Here is a 16,489-nt window from a genome sequence, read left to right on the forward strand (position 1 = left end):
TGATTTTTCAGGTTTTGTGAATCTTACATGAATACCATATACCTGGATTATTTTAAAATCCAGTCTAGTAATTTTTTTTTTAACTAGAGATTTCAGTTTTTAAATGCTGAAGATTGCTGGTATGTTTTATCTATACCATCTTATTTTGCACTTTCTTTTTTCCTTTTTTGCTGTATATTTCTGTTATTTTTCTCCTATCTTATATTCTATTAAGTTTTAAAAAATATGTTTTTAGTCAATTTTGTTTATTCTTGTTTTTAAATCCCTTTTTTATACTTCAAAACAATTAACTATAATATTTTTGTATATCCTGTATGTGATACAAATATATATCCGATTTGGTCTATTCCTTTGCCGCCTGGTTTGAAGGTACAATACTTCAAAAAGGATCTGTATTTGCATATGCCAGCCACCTTAGTAACTTAATTAAAATAAATGTCTTGGAGTTTTGGACTTCATTGTTGGTTAAACTGGTGCTGCAAATCCATAGAGCATTTGCTTTGGGTTAGGAATCTTCATGGAAGTTCATTTCCTACTTCCACCTCCTACCCAAGTTAAGACAGACACATATCCTTTCATTCTCCTTTTATGGTGCAAATGCATTTCTGTATCTCCTTAACACAGAGCTTGTAGTCCTTTGGGGCCCTGCTTTATGTAGGTGTCTCCTGTTCCAGCCTTTACTTTATAAAACCTCAGGCTTTGTTTTCTGTCTACAGCATGCCATGGTGCTCAAAATCTAAATTGCTCACTACCATTAAGCATAATTGAGGTTGTGGTCAGCTTAATACTCTGGCTTCCTGTTCTTTGTTTTTGGCATGTGAGGGTTCCTTAATTTCTTTCCAGCTTAGAGGTAACCTTAAAATGTGCTTTTTTTCTCTCCTTTTGTAATTTGCTCAACATTTTAAATTGTTTTTAGCTAAAAGTTTTTCCATAGTGGTTTGCACGCAAAACTGCAGGGATGGTAAGTGGACCCAATGACCTTTTTTAGACTTTTATAAATTGGGGCACCTGTGGCTCCGTGGTTGAATGTCTGCCTTTGGCTCAGGTTGTGATCCCAGGTCCTGGAATCGAATTCTACATCGGGTTCCCCGCAGGGAGCCTGCTTCTGTCTCTGCCTCTCTCATGAATAAATAAAGTGTTAGGAAAAAAAAGACTTTTAAAAGTCATAAGCTACAATGATTTTGTGAATGTATTATATATATGGTCCATCTGAACTACTGTCCATTTTAAACCTTGTCATTAATTATTAACAAAATAACTGAGCAATGATATTAAAAATGCAGATAATAATTATGCATGGGAATACAATGCAAACAGTAATGAAAAACAATAATTGCAATGGGAGAGAATTAACTGTCTCCTTGGAGATAATAGATAGTTTTAGGTAGGCAAGTTAATTTGTTAAATAATGATCAGTTTGTCAGGAAATGATCCATGTTCCTAATGGTATTTCAGGTAAAGATTTTCAATAACTTCCTTCCAATACCCAAAGAAGCCTTTAGGAAATGTGTTTATGATATGAATTCTCTATAATAGGCTTCAAATCTAAGATTTTAGGCTTAAAATTTTCCCTCCCAAACTCCCCCCCCCCCATTTATGTGTGCTATCTCAGTAAATGCCATCACTATTTGCCCAGCTGTTTAACCCAGAAGTCTGGAAGACATCCTTGAATCTTCAATGTCTATCAACATATCCATTTGCAATAAGCTTCATGAATTCAACTTCTTCAATTTCCCTAGAAGCCACTGGGTTCTTGCATTCTCATTCTTTGATAGGATTATGCAACTGGTCACTTTGTCTTCATTCTTGCACCCTTCGCCTAATTTATCAAGATAACTGTGATTTCTTCAGTTAAGAAGAAAACTTAGTGGGTTCTTGAATAAACATGATAACATATTATATTATATTTTCAACCCTAATCTCTAGAGTAGTATTCAGAGTGTTTAAGAGCACTCAAGTTCTTTCCTTATGATGTAAAAGACCTAGTAACTTGTAATTAAAAAATTACCTAGTAACTTATAATTAAAAATTAAAAAAAAAAAGACCTAGTAACGTCCAATTCTAAGTACAAGGAAAACTGACAGTAATGAGGCCAGGCTAACCCAGACACGTGATTCCATTTTAATTTGAATGTTCTATTCATAACAAAAAGTAGTTGGAGATTTATGTTTAGAGATGCACATCAGGGAAAGAAAATGGAATCTGGCAGCCCCAGTGGTAGTGACTGGAGAAGAAAACTGTCATTTCATGATTTGTATTCCCCTGAATTAACTCTATAGAGTTGATCTTATTAATTAAGAAAAGGGAGAAAGGAGGGAGTCTGAGGGCAAGCTCAAGGAAAATGTGTTCATATATGAACTTTATATACATACTTTAAAATCACAGGTATGATATGAGAGACAAGGAATAAAAAAGAAAACTTAAAAGCAGACAGTAGGAACCAGATACAATGGCCACACTGCTTGGTCTTAAACCCAAGATCACAGTTTTTTTTTTTTTATGTGTATGATCTTGGGAAAGAAACTTAAAACTCTCTTGTCCTCTAGTCTCTGATTTAAAAAATAAACTAGTGGTGCCTACTTCATAGAGATGTGAATGTTTCTTTATCAGATATATTTAATGAACTGGCCCAAACTAATTACTATACAAGTATGAACCATCTTTTCTTAATCAAAATTCAGTCATAAAAAGACTTATTTTTTTCTGTGTGCCAGAGTCTCCTTTAGTTATTGAAGGTGAAGCTCTGAGCACCTTGATTCCTGCCTTCAGAATTAACAATGGAGATAGACAATACAAAAGCACACATGTGAACAGGTAAGAAAATTCAGATGGTGATGTTGATAAATGCTGTAAAGGAAATAAAGCAGGACAGGGCTGCAGAGACTGGCTTGGTTATGGGTCACAGTGGTTAATGGAGAGAAAGTGATACGTTTGAGTAACTGATAAGACCCAATGATGCATTAAAGTGGTAAAGGCAGTCATCAAGCAGCACTAGTGCTGGTATAAACTACTGTATAGAAATCAGTGACTGTGGTAGGATAAAGAACGGCTTCAAAGAAGATATCCATGTCCTATAAGATAGATATCATACAAAGTATCGTCTCTGACTACAAACGGCTGAAGTTAGATTAGAAATCCATAACAAGGAAAACTGGAAAATTCATAAATGTAGCCATGGATCAATGAGAAATTACAAGGGAAGTGGATGTGAAAACCCAACATAGCAAAATGTAGAGGACACAACAAAAGCAGTGTGATGGGGAAATTTATAGCAACAAACACATTAAAAGAGAAGAAAGATTCTGGGCAGCTGGGAGGTTCATTAAGTGTCTAACTCTTCATTTTGGTTCAGGTCATGATCTCAGGGTTGTGAGATGGAGCCCCAAGTCGGGCTCCATGCAGAGTGGAGCTTGTTTAATCTCTCTCTCTCTCTCTCTCGCACTCTGCCCCTATCTCCCTACATGTGCTCTCTCTCTCTTTCCCCTTCTCTCAAAAAAATAAAAAAATAAAATAAAATAAAAATAAAAAATAAAAGAACAAACATCTCAAATTAACAACCTAACTTTACAACTTAAGAAACTAGAAAAAGAACAAACTAAAGCTACCAGAAGGAAGAAAATAATAAAGATTAGAGTAGAGATAAATGAAATAGAGAATAGAAAAATAATAAAGAAAAATCAACAAAACTGGAAGTTGGTTTTTTGAAAAGATCAACAAAAACAATAAAACTTTGGCTGTATTGACTAAGAAAGAAAAAAAAAGAGACAACTAAGAAGTCAGGAATGAAAGTGGGGACATTACAGCTGATGCTGCAGAAATAAAACGATTATAAGAAAGTTATTATAAATAATCCTCATACCAGTCAGAATGGCTAGTATCAAACAGACAAGAAATAAGAAACTTTGGCAAGGATGTGGAAAAAAGGAACCATCATGCACTACTGGTGGGAGTGTAAACTGGTGCAGCCCTTCTGGAAAATAGTATACAGATTCCCTAAAAAATTAAAAATAGAAATTCCATATGATCCAGTAATGCTACCTTTGGGTATTTACCCAAAGAAAATGAAAACACTAATTAAAAAAGACATCTGCACCCCTATGTTTATTGTAGCATTATTTACAATAATCAGGATATGGAAGTAATCTAAGTGTCCATCAATTGATAAATGGGTAAAGAAGATATGGTGTGTGTGTATGGTTGTATGTGTGTATATATATGTATATATAATGTATATGTATAAATACACACACATAACAGAATATTACCCATGAAAAAGAATGAGTTCTTGTCATTTTTGACAACAGTACCCAGATGGTATTATGCGGAGTGAAATAAGTCAGACAAAGAAAGACAATGTGATTTCATTTATATGTGGAGTTTAAAACAAACAAAAAGAAACAAACATCTGCATAAATACAGAGAACAAACTGCTGGCTGTGGGTGGTGGAGGAATGGGCAAAATAGGTGAAGGGGATTAAAGGTACCAACTTCCAGTTATAAAATAAGTAAATTATGGGAATCGAAAGTACGGCATGGGGAGAAAAGTCAATTATATTAAAAAGACATTGTATGGTAAACGATGGCAACTACATTTGTCATGGTGAGCATTCTGCAATGTATAAAACTGCTGAATCACTATACTGTGCACCTGAAACTAATATAACATTGTACATCAACTGTATTTCAATAAAAATTTTAAATTTTTGTATGCTAACAAATTAGATAAATGAAATGTACAAATTCCTAGAAACACAAAACTTACCAAGACTGAATCACAAAGAAAAAGAAATCCTAAAAGTATCTATAATTAGTAAGAACATTGATTCAGTAATCAAAAATATCCCCCAAAAGAAAAGTGCTGGATGTTATGGCTTCATTGGTAAATTCTATGAAACATTTAAGGAACTAACATCAATCCTCATATTTTCCAAAGAAGTGAATTGGAGGGAAGATTCCTAACTCACAGTATGAGGCCTAATTCATTCTTTGCTACCAAAGTTAGACAAAAACACAAAAACAAAACTAGAAATCAATTTCCCTTAAGAATACTGATGCAGGGACGCCTGGGTGGCTCAGCAGTCAAGCATCTGCCTTTGGTTCAGGGTGTATTCTGGAGTCTGGGGATTGAGTCCCACATAGGGCTCTCCTCATGGAGTCTGCTTCTTCTCCCTCTGCCTATGCCTTCGCCTCTCTCTCATTGTGTCTCTCATGAATAAATAAATAAAATCTTAAAAAAAAGAACACTGATGCAAAAATTCTCAACCATATACCATCAAACAGAATTCACAAGCATAAAAGGCATTCAAACCGGAGAGGAAGAAATACAATTATTTCTCATCACAGATGATACGATCTTCTATGTAGAAAACCTTAATGATTTTACACACATGTACAAAATAGTCTGTTTTAAAAGTAGCAGGATACAAAGCCAACACACATAAAAGCAGTTTCATTTCTACAAATTAGCAATGAACAATCTGAAAAGGAAATTAAGAAAGCAATCTATGTACAATAGTATCAAGAATAATTAACTCAACTAAGGGGGTGAAAGACTTATACAATTAAAACCAGAACACACTGCTGAAAGAAATTAAAGAATACATAAATAAATGGAAACAAATCCCAGGTTCATAAATTGGAAGACTTAGTACTATTAAGATGTCAATATTATCAAAGTGGCCTACAAATTCAATGCAATCCTTACCAAAATTCCAATGGCCTTTTTTTACAGAAGGAATAAAACCTATTCTAAAATTCATATTGAATCTCAAGTAACCCTGAATAGCGAAAACAAACTGGAAAAAGAGAAACAAAGCTGGAGACTCACACTTCTTGATCTAAAAACTTAGTAGAAAGCTACAGTAATCAAAACAGTGTGCTAACATAAAAACAGACATATAGACAAATGGAATAGATAGAGACCTCAGAAATATACCTTTGCATATGTAGCCAAATGATTTTCTATAAGAGTGCCAAGACCATTCAACAGACAAAGAAAAGTCCTTCTACTAGGGGTAGTGAGAAAACTAAGTATCCACATGTAGAAAAATGAAGTTGTACACTTGACTAACACCATCTACAAAAATTAACTCAAAATGGATTAAAGACCTAAATGTAAGACCTAAAACCATAAAAGTCTTAGAAGCAAACATAAAGCAAAAGCTTTACAATATTAAATTTGGCAGTTACTCCTTGTATATTGCAGCAAAGGCACAGGTAATAGAAGAAGAACAGAAATACTTCATGAAAATTAAAAACTTTTGTGTATTAAAAGACACCACTAACAGTATAGGAGAAAATATTTGTAAATCATATATCTCATAAGGGGTTAATATCCAGAATATATAGTGACCTCCTAAAACTCACCATCATCATCAACAATGAATCAAACCAACAACCTATTTCAAAAATGGATGAGGAACTTGAATAGACATTTCTTCAAAGATGTATCAATAGCCAAAAAGCACATGAAGAGATTTTCAACATAACTAATCATTTGGGAAGTGCAAATCAAAACCACATGCAATATCACATCATACCCATTAGGATGGCTATTGCCAAAAGAAAGAGAAAACAAGAGTTGTTAAGAATATACAGAAACTGGAACTCTTGCACAATATTGGTGGGAATGGAAACTAGTGCAGAACTGTGGGAAAGGGTGTGGCAATTCCTAAAACAATTAGATATAGAACTGCCATAAGATACAGCAATTCTACTTCTGGAAATATACTCAAAAGAATGAAAAGTGGGATCTTGAAGAGATATTTGCATACTCATGTTCACAGTAGCATTATACACAATAGCTAACACATGGAAGCAACCCAAGTATCCACAGATGAATGAATGGATAAGCCATATGTGGTATATGCATACAATGAAATACCATCTGGCCTTTAAAAGGAAGGAAATATTGACACATGCAACAGCATGATTAAATCTTGAGAACATTATCCTAAGTGATATAAGATAATCACAAAAGAAAGTTACTTTATGATTCCACATAAAGAGAATATGATTCCATATAGGCAGAGTGGTCAAATTCATGAAGACAGAAAGCATAATGGTGGTGGTTACTGGGGGATAGGAGGCGAGGGAAATGGAGAATTACTGTTAATGGGCACAGAGCTTCTTTTTCACAAGATGAGAACAATTCTGGAGATGGATGGTGGTGGTGGTTGCAAAACAGTGATGTACTCAAACCCACTGAAATATACATTTAACATAGTTAAGATAGTAAATTTTATGGGTATTTTACCATAATTTAAAAAACAAGTGATATTAAGGGGGAAAAACAGAATCAATTTCTGAATCCATGGAACTTATGAATGTTAACTTATATGGCAAATAAAAAAATAACATTGCAGATGAGATTCAGGATTGTGACATGGGGAGGTGATTCTGGATTGCCCAAGTGCATCTGAAATACAATCACATATATCCTTATAAGAGGTAGGAGAGGGGGTTTTGAAGGTAGATAAAGAGAATTCAATGACATTATGGAGGCAGATAGACATGGAAGACTGAAGTGGTCACAAGCAAAAGAATGCTGGCAGCCACCAGATGCTGGAGGAGGCGAGGAATGCATGCTCCCCTAGGGTCTCCAGACAGAGCACAGCTTTGCAAATGCCTTGAATTCTGGTCCAGTGAAACGATTTTGGCTTCCAGAACTGTGACAGAATATCTTTCTGTTGTTTTAAACCACCAGATATGTGGTACTTGATATAGCAGTCATGAGACTCTAATATAGTGACACAGACTATATAAACAGGGTAAAGTGAAGGAGGAAGAAGTTTCAGCATGGAATAGAATAAAAATAGTTGACTTAGACTTTTTATTTCTGATGTACATGAGAATCAGATAATTTGCATCCAATTAACATGTAAAGCAATGGAGCTGGATGTGATTCCCTAGGGAGACAGTATAGCAAGGGAGAGGGAAGGGCACAGGCTTGAAATTCACAGTATGGGAACATATGGAAAACAGATAGAGGTGGAGAATCCATCAAAAGAGACTAGTAGGGAGCATCCAATGAGGTAGGGAGCCTCACATCTTATAAGTCAAAAGAAGAAAGTATTTAATGAATTGTGACCATTTGATGTGTCACTATGGAGGGCATTTGCTGACTTTATAGTAACTCCCTTTGTCAGAGTTCCCAGGAGACTGAATTTGTCGAAGGGCCTAGGAATTAAGGTATTAGAGCATGGAGACGTCCCATTTATAAAATTGGCTGGTTTTTCAGTCACATTTGTTAAGTTACTAAAAATCATAGTACAATGTAGAGTTTTATAGAACATGAGAACATTCCATTTGAGACATCTATATTCCTTTCCAGCTTGGGAAAAAGAAAACATATTCCCAAGTGTAAGAGCCAATTGTTGGCTATTGAACAAATGTCCTGAAATTGTCTAGGTTTTGCAAAGTATCTCCAAAAACCGGGTATTAGTTTAATCTCAAATTGGATTATCTGGGATGATTAACTTGTACTTAAAATGCATTTAAAAACCTAGCAGGTAAAAGTAGATGAAATTGGTAATTAGTAATAACAAACACATGAATGTGTCACATGACAAAGGATTTCTTTTGCTGTCCCCTTTCCTCATATTTTCCTACTCCTAGAAAGCAAACCCTAATAAGAAAAATAACTCAGTCCAAGAGTAGACTATTTTTAATATTGCAAAGTAGAAACAATCATGTAATATTGGGTTATTTTCCATGTACAAAGTGTTTCCCCTTGGGATATTATTTCCTTTGAGAAAGAATAATGAGAACAGTATTTCTGTTAAGAAAAAAAAAAAAAGACATGAAGGCTTTCTTTAAAGACAATATAAATACAATGTTTAAATTCTGGGAGAATCTTTTCTCTTTTATCTGACCTAATCACATTAGATCCCTTTATCCGGGGATGCCATGACTAGAGACGATCATTTCTCATGACTTAATTGCATTGTAATTTTGATATATAAACAGTATGTATTTTGGCAACTGTTTTCTTTTATATATTTAAAATTGCTAATTGGCTTAATTGAAACAACTGAGACAATTCTTTCCACATGCAATATATTTTTTAATTTTTTTTATTTATGATAGTCACACACACACACACACACACACACAGAGAGAGAGAGAGAGAGAGAGAGAGAGAGAGAGAGAGAGAGAGAGAGAGGCAGAGAGAGAAGCAGGCTCCATGCAGGGGGAGCCCAACGTGGGATTCGATCCCGGGTCTCCAGGATCACACCCTGGGCCAAAGGCAGGCGCAAAACCGCTGCGCCACCCAGGGATCCCTCCACATGCAATATTTAAAAATTTAAAATATTCTCTTCATAGATGAAAATACCTGAAGTGAGGCAAGAGACAGCATAATTTCCCATTGAAATATTAAGTCCATTCAGTATATCAGAATTTAAGAATCCCACAAGACTTTCTATTTCTAAAGTAATTATATATATATACACACACATATGTGCATTTGCACATGCAATAAATATGAATATGTATTTATATATGTGTATGTATACATGAAATAAATATATTTATGAAATAGATATGTGCATATATATCTAAATCGTCCAATGAGTGTTGTGGTTTTTGTTTTTTTTTTAAACATGGACTGACATGTGGAAATAATTTATACTCTCCCAAAAACATAGACAACCAGATTGCTTTTGCTCTGGTAAGTCCCCAGGAGAGAAGGAAAGAAATTCCTACTTGATATGACCAGAGGTGCTTCCTGGGAAATTCAAACATGTAACTAGAAACAGATTGATGTCCTCCTCATCATAGAACTGTCAGGGCAGGGAGAGTGGGGCTCGTACTTGGATTGGCTCTGTGTCAGGTTACCTAAATAGCTATGTGCCGGCTTTTCCTCCACAACTTTGATTCTTCTGGCTCCAGCAGGTATCACCAGCACTTCTACATAACCTGTAAAAGTCAATAAAACATGAAATAAATCATGAGTTCTTTTAAGATCTCTTTACTTAATTGACTTGCCCTCTTTTTTTTCTTTTGGTTTTGGTTTTCGCTATCATATTTCAATACATACACAAAGAAAAAAGTTGGATATAAAAGTTGTCATAATTTCAAATGGAGAAGTTTCTTGGAAAGATATTGAGTCTATGGTACTATTAAGGGCAATTAGGTAATCGTGCTATGTAAAAAAAAAAAGAAAAGCTCACTGATATAAAGTATGAGGGGGGAAAAAAGTACAATGGTACAGCCCATTCAGAAACACAGAAGATCTTGGAACAAAGCAAATAACTTTAGATTTTGTTCATGAAATTCCAACTTTAAGTTAGAATATATGGGGAAGGAGGAAATGCAGCTGGCAGGATCAGGTCCTGGGTGGCTGAATATAGGATAAGAGAGACCACATACTCCCTTAGAAAATTAACAAAGGATTTTAAAACTGGGGCTGGAGACAAGTAAGTGTCAGGCCATACCAAGCAATCTGGCATCACCCTGAAAAATGTCAAACAGCTATGAGCAAGACACATTTAGGTGTTTCTTAGGAAAGCTTTTTCAGCAGAGGTTAGGAATGTAATACTCAAAGTGAAGTAAGATGATAAAGTGAGACAGAAGAGAGTTTGCAAAAGAAGTCAAAATTAAGACTTCACTTAGTGCAGAACAGTGATGGAGCAGATACCTAATTATGGCTGAATAGTTATAGTTTAAATTATTACATAATAAGATTTAATATTCTTAATATTTGAGTAGTTCCATACATCTGATCAAAGTCCAATTTCAAAGTTAATTTTAAAAAGGCACAATAACCAATCCCAGAGTTGTCATCTGTTATTTGAATTCCCGAAACTGTTTACAATTATTGGTATATACCCAAAGGTAACATATGCTCCACCTGGTGGCAGTGGCTGGAATTTGAGGCATGTGTTCCTCGAATAATAATTTCCATTAGGGAACACTGCTTATCCAGTTTAACCATTTTTAGTAACACCAAACCATATAAATATACTTTGATACATGAACAAAATAGGCAGGAAAATAGAAACAAATGCTCACTGACGATTTATACATAGAAGTACGGTAAGAATATCTGGGCACTTAATGAGCTCATAATGAAATTGGAAAGACAAGGCAAAAATACCTTATACAATATGAGTTTTAAAAAAAATTTCCAAAATTATGTAAAAGAGATCAAATGCAAGATGATATGGTTAATTCCCTTCTTAAGAATATAAACCAATGTTTCAATTGCCTTCCTTCCCCGATCACATCATCACTCAAAAGGATTCACTGTTATTTTAAATACACAGAAGTGGGATTTTTTTCTTGTTTTCCTTTTCAATTGTTATATACATTACTCAAGTTTAAGAAACACTGGCATCAGCTGGAATCATTCTGATTCACAGAACATTTCAGAGTCAAGGAAAGCTTCACCAGGAAGTAAATAGATGAATTGTCCCTGAAGAATGTACAGGATTTGGATATGTATAGAAAAAGGATGAGTTCACTGAATGAAAAAGAAAAGTGAGAGAGTAAGTAATATTTTTGTAGCAATAAATAAAAGAATTCTGTCATAAAGAGAATATGTTAGAATATGTCTTTGTTAAAGAGGTTTTGAATGTATGCCCAAGACATTGAATTGATCCATCTGAAACTAGTGAACATTCTATATAGCAAGGAACTTGGTAATTAGACACTGATTTGGAGAAGCTTTATGTGATAGCATATGCAGAATGCCTAGCAATATAATTGTGGATAACAGTGTCAGGAGGCTACTGTAAAAGCCCGGGAATATGCTAGATTAAGGAAGAAAATCTAGAGGGCACTGTGGGGAAAAAAAAAATTCTGAAATTGACAACCAATAGTAAGTGGGGAAATAAACTTTGAACGCCAATGCTTTCTTATTACTTATGTGAGAATGTAGCCATAGTTTGTAAGAACATGGAAGTCAAGTTTTGGTAGTTATCTGATAAATTCGACTTTGCAATTTGTACTTAATAAAACAGTATAACACCCTAGTAAAAATATCTATCAAGAATTGTGGAACACTTGGAATTCCAGACAAACATCAGGCGAGTGGAATACTTTTGTTAGGCAGTTAACATCAGTAACGAAAGTAACTGGAGAAAATTGAGAGAAGAGAAGTGAAGGACTCAACCTAAGACAGTCATAGTTTTCAACAGATTGAAAATAAAAAAGAATCCAGAGGAGGAATAATCACAAGAAGGAGATCTGGCTGTTTCTGTGCAGTGGGATCCTTTGGATTGGATTATCTCAAGGGAAGCTTTTGTTCGGCTGTGTTAAAAGCTGTGCAAAAATCAAAAAGAAGGGTGACTAAGGAAAACACATAGGCTGTCATAATCAAGAAGTGACTATTAATCTCCGAGCAAAGGAATTTAGTAAAGTATCTGGAGAAGATGTTAAATTTTAGAATGCTAAGAGTAGAGAAAGGGAAGTAGAGGGAGTAACAGTGCATTCCTATCTGGGTTTAGCAGTAAACTCCGAGGTCTGCTGTACATTAGGACAATAGTTATTTCTTTATTTATTTTTTTATTTTTATTTTTTTTTTAAATTTATGATAGTCAGAGAGAGAGAGAGAGAGAGAGAGAGAGAGAGCCAGAGACACAGGCAGAGGGAGAAGCAGGCTCCATGCACCGGGAGCCTGACGTGGGATTCGATCCCAGGTCTCCAGGATCGCGCCCTGGGCCAAAGGCAGGCGCCAAACCACTGCGCCACCCAGGGATCCCGACAATAGTTATTTCTAAATTGATAGTTCTATCTGGAGCAATTCTCTATTACTCAACTGGAATGGCTTAAAGAACAGATGAGTTAGGCTGCGTTTAAGGAAAGAAGAGAGGAAGAGAAATACCGAGCAGACATTTGAAGAGAGATAGCCGTGACTGGGGGCCTAGATATCTTCAGTAAATAAGTCATTTAGCACAATTAAGAATGCACTTTTTTTCAAGTTTTTATTTAAATTCTAGTTAGTTAACATATATTTAAATCAGTGAATATAAGAGTGGCTATTGCCAAGTTTACAAGTTGGAATAAAGTCTGTGATGTCAATGTCATAAATTTGATCCTCATATTGAATAATTAGCATTGTTACAGGAACATCCTACTTAAGATCTCAGTCTTAAACAGACCTCTTAAAATGTCAATACCAGTCATTATCTTTGTGGTAATAATAATGACAAATGTCACATTTGAACAACTGCTATGTGCAGGACACTAGTGCAGGAAATTTACATAAATAATTCATTTAATTGTAATGATAATATCCAAGGTAGATACTACATTTCTCATTTGATAGATAAGAATATAGGTGGGAAAAATACCATTTTCAAGACTGCTTTGTCACAGTAATTAGCTGATCACAGCTTTGACCTCAGATCTGTGTGATTCCACTATGCACTTCCAGCTATGACCCACTGCTACTATTTCATAAAATAGAATACATAACACTATAACTCTCCTACAGCTGTGCCAAACATACAAACAAAAAGTCTATGAGCATTTGTTCCTTATACAGGATCAGTATCATCATTTCTTCTACTAAGAATAACACATTTTATGTCCATTTTCTTCCTAGTATATATTGGTAACTATCTAGTTCCACAACCAAATATACAATTTATCTTTTAAAATTCCTCTAAAAATGATTCTGCAGCTAGGCAGTTAAAATGAAAGGCATGATAAATGCACTAAGAAAAAAAAAAACTCCTCAAGTTTATTTTCTAGCTCCAACAAAAATGATTTAGCAAACTCTAAATAGAGCACAGGGATTGAAAACATGCACATGTGTCTGCACATGTGTTACTTATACAATATATACAGTGTGCATGGCCAACTGGACCAAATAAGGCTGCAATTCCTTCAAGAAATTCTAGGAAGTCCATAAACTATAAGGATAAAATTGTCTCAAGAGAAATGAACACAACATTCTTGAAGTCACAAGTAGATGAAGCCCATGATATAATTAAGGACTTACACAGATTTTTGCTTTTTAAACTACTAAAAAATAATGTTTCATCATTATTTATGTTAATAAACATTAATGGATCATACACTATGCCGGTCATTGGGAATATGGTGTTAAACAAAAACAGTCATGAGACTTTTTCCCATTGATCTCAAAGACTAGTGGGGAAAGAAAGACTAGTAAATGTAAACTTGAGAATGTGATTAGAGCCTCACCATATGGATACAAATATGGTGTCACTAAACAAGCTGTTAGTGATGGGAGGTAGAAGTTGTTTAGTGCTCACTGAAGAAGTGACATCTGAACTGAGATCTGTCATCTAAAAATGAACCAGCAAAGAGAAGACAAAGCTGACAGAACCATATTTTTACATGCAAGGTGCTAGAGGGAGCATGGTTAGTTTGAACTACTGTAGAAATCTGGAAAGGAAAGGCACGTTGATGTGAGATGATGCTAGAGAGACAGGTAGGGATAGCACCCCACAGGACAGATATTATGGTCCCAGCTAACAATTCTAGTCTCTTCCCTGAGAGTCATATGAAATTAGCATAGAATTGGAAGGAAAAAGCAACATTATTAGTCTCCAATATTCCCAGTTTCTTAGGCATCTCAGACATTTTCCAAATAATAGTTTCCATTAACACGAATTACCAATAGCAAATGAACAAATAAACAAAAGTAGAATGCAAAGTGCAATAAAAACAAAGGCGATTTGAAGGAGAAATCTAGGGGGAAATGTACTCACACAACCGCAGTCAGAATGAAAAGCATCACTGATTTTTAAACTGGTATTTCTGTTTTCTATGCTTAGTGGAAAAACAAAGTATCATAATAACTAAATAAAGATGTCAATGCTGAATGTGTATCAGTAATCTTCAGTGAATTGTTTCCATGCATATTAAATAATCATGCAAGAATATTCTTAAAAAATTCTTACATCTTTAAATCTCTTTGGTTTTTCAGACTTCACTTAAACTTCTATACTGTAAACCCTCTTTCACTCCAATCACCCTCCAAAGCTTATTATAGCTGTATTCTTAGTTGAAAGTTTGAGAGGCTATTACAGCTAAGTATGACTTTTCTAAATGAGTTCTGGCAGATTTTGACTTGTAGGACCTGTCACATTTTTCACAGCTTTGGAGGTTGAGATTTTGATCTGCAATTTACCCTGGGCCTCAGTTATTTTTAGGCTTCAAGATCTTCAAGCTCATTTATCTTTTATTCTGCTGGGGTCTAGCAAAAGGTTATGTTCAACTTTAGAGGGCTGTATCTAATTTTCTTTTCTGAAGGACTCTTTTATCTAGAACGAACCCTGTTTTCTTGATTATTCAAACGCAAATGGTTGCTCTTTGTATCCAAGCTAAAACATTGTTAAGTCTCAGGTTTTATGATATTTAAATAAGAAAAGAATTTAAAATAGGAAAAAGCTGAGATGTATAAGTATACTAATTATGATGAAAATATAATCATAAATACAAAAGATAGCTTAGAAGACATCCAGGTAAAATACAATGTAAATGTCTGTTTATTCCTAGTAAGTTTGAGGAACACAAGCTTGTGGGTTACTATGTTCCAGTTCAGACACTTTCACTTTGTGTTGTGGATCACTTTAAAACTCACACTACATAGATCATTCATGGTCATTTCATTCTCACATCCCCAGAGTACCAGTATTTATAGATGAAGATACAAGAGAGGATTACTTCTCACTATTAATGTATCTGGAATATTGTCCCAGATCTTCTCATTCTCCCTGTTATCATTTCCACTATGCTACACTGCTACAGACTATTTCCAAAATTTTATTCCTTCACACTGAATAAGGACATTAAGAAAAAACCAACTAAAGCTGAAAACCTGAAGACTAATGCTCTCAATATAGCAGCTCCAGGCTGTTACACATCATTATTCTCTGTTAGACATCATCCTTTGCATTGGAGAATGAGGTCCATAGAAACCTGGTAACACTAGCCAATGCAAATTAGATTATTCCCTTTCTGCTCCAGTATATGAAATGCATAACAGATGACTTCATATTTACATTAATGGGACGTGGGCTTGTTAGGATCTGTGGCTCATGTCACATGTATCATATGTCATCACGAAAAATCACTCAATCCCCATTACAAAAGTCTTCAATTAGGGAGTCACAACTGTAACTCTGTAACTTCTAAGTCAACTTCAGTTGTTCTGTTCCTAAAGACTGGTGAGATTAATACTTTTGAAAAAGTAATTAAAAAAATTACCTGCTCCTCTGGTGTGATTAAAATCCCCTTTAATAATTTTGCATGATTTTCCATTGCCGTTGCACACACCACAGTGATCTTCCCTGGCGAGAGACCCTAATAAACCATCACAGCCAACTTTCTATAACAAAAGATTGACAGTAGATCATAAAGTGAGGCTTTTTTCCCTTCTGCTTTTTTAACCACTAATTTAGAACAAACCTAGTATCTACAGACTAGATATATTTAATTGACAAACTAGTAAAATGTTATATTCTCTTGTGCAAACCAACAGAGCAAACTCATGTCAAATGATGTCATCAGT

At 34.8% G+C, this 16,489-nt stretch overlaps 1 protein-coding gene across 1 annotated transcript in view; it reads right to left on the reverse strand.

Annotated features, from left to right (window-relative positions):
• Window positions 1–16,489, reverse strand: part of ADAMTS19 (ADAM metallopeptidase with thrombospondin type 1 motif 19) — a 228,226-nt gene that overhangs the window by 49,128 nt on the left and 162,609 nt on the right. The window contains exons 17-18 of the mRNA XM_055301522.1: window positions 16,186–16,306; window positions 9,838–9,918 (exon numbers count right to left, since the gene is read on the reverse strand). Coding sequence (XP_055157497.1) covers window positions 9,838–9,918; window positions 16,186–16,306 — 202 coding nt within the window. The remainder of the gene's footprint in view (window positions 1–9,837; window positions 9,919–16,185; window positions 16,307–16,489) is intronic.

The sequence above is a fragment of the Nyctereutes procyonoides genome, unplaced genomic scaffold, assembly GCF_905146905.1.
Source record: "Nyctereutes procyonoides isolate TBG_1078 unplaced genomic scaffold, NYPRO_anot_genome, whole genome shotgun sequence".
In the NCBI taxonomy this organism is placed as follows: Eukaryota; Metazoa; Chordata; class Mammalia; order Carnivora; family Canidae; genus Nyctereutes; species Nyctereutes procyonoides.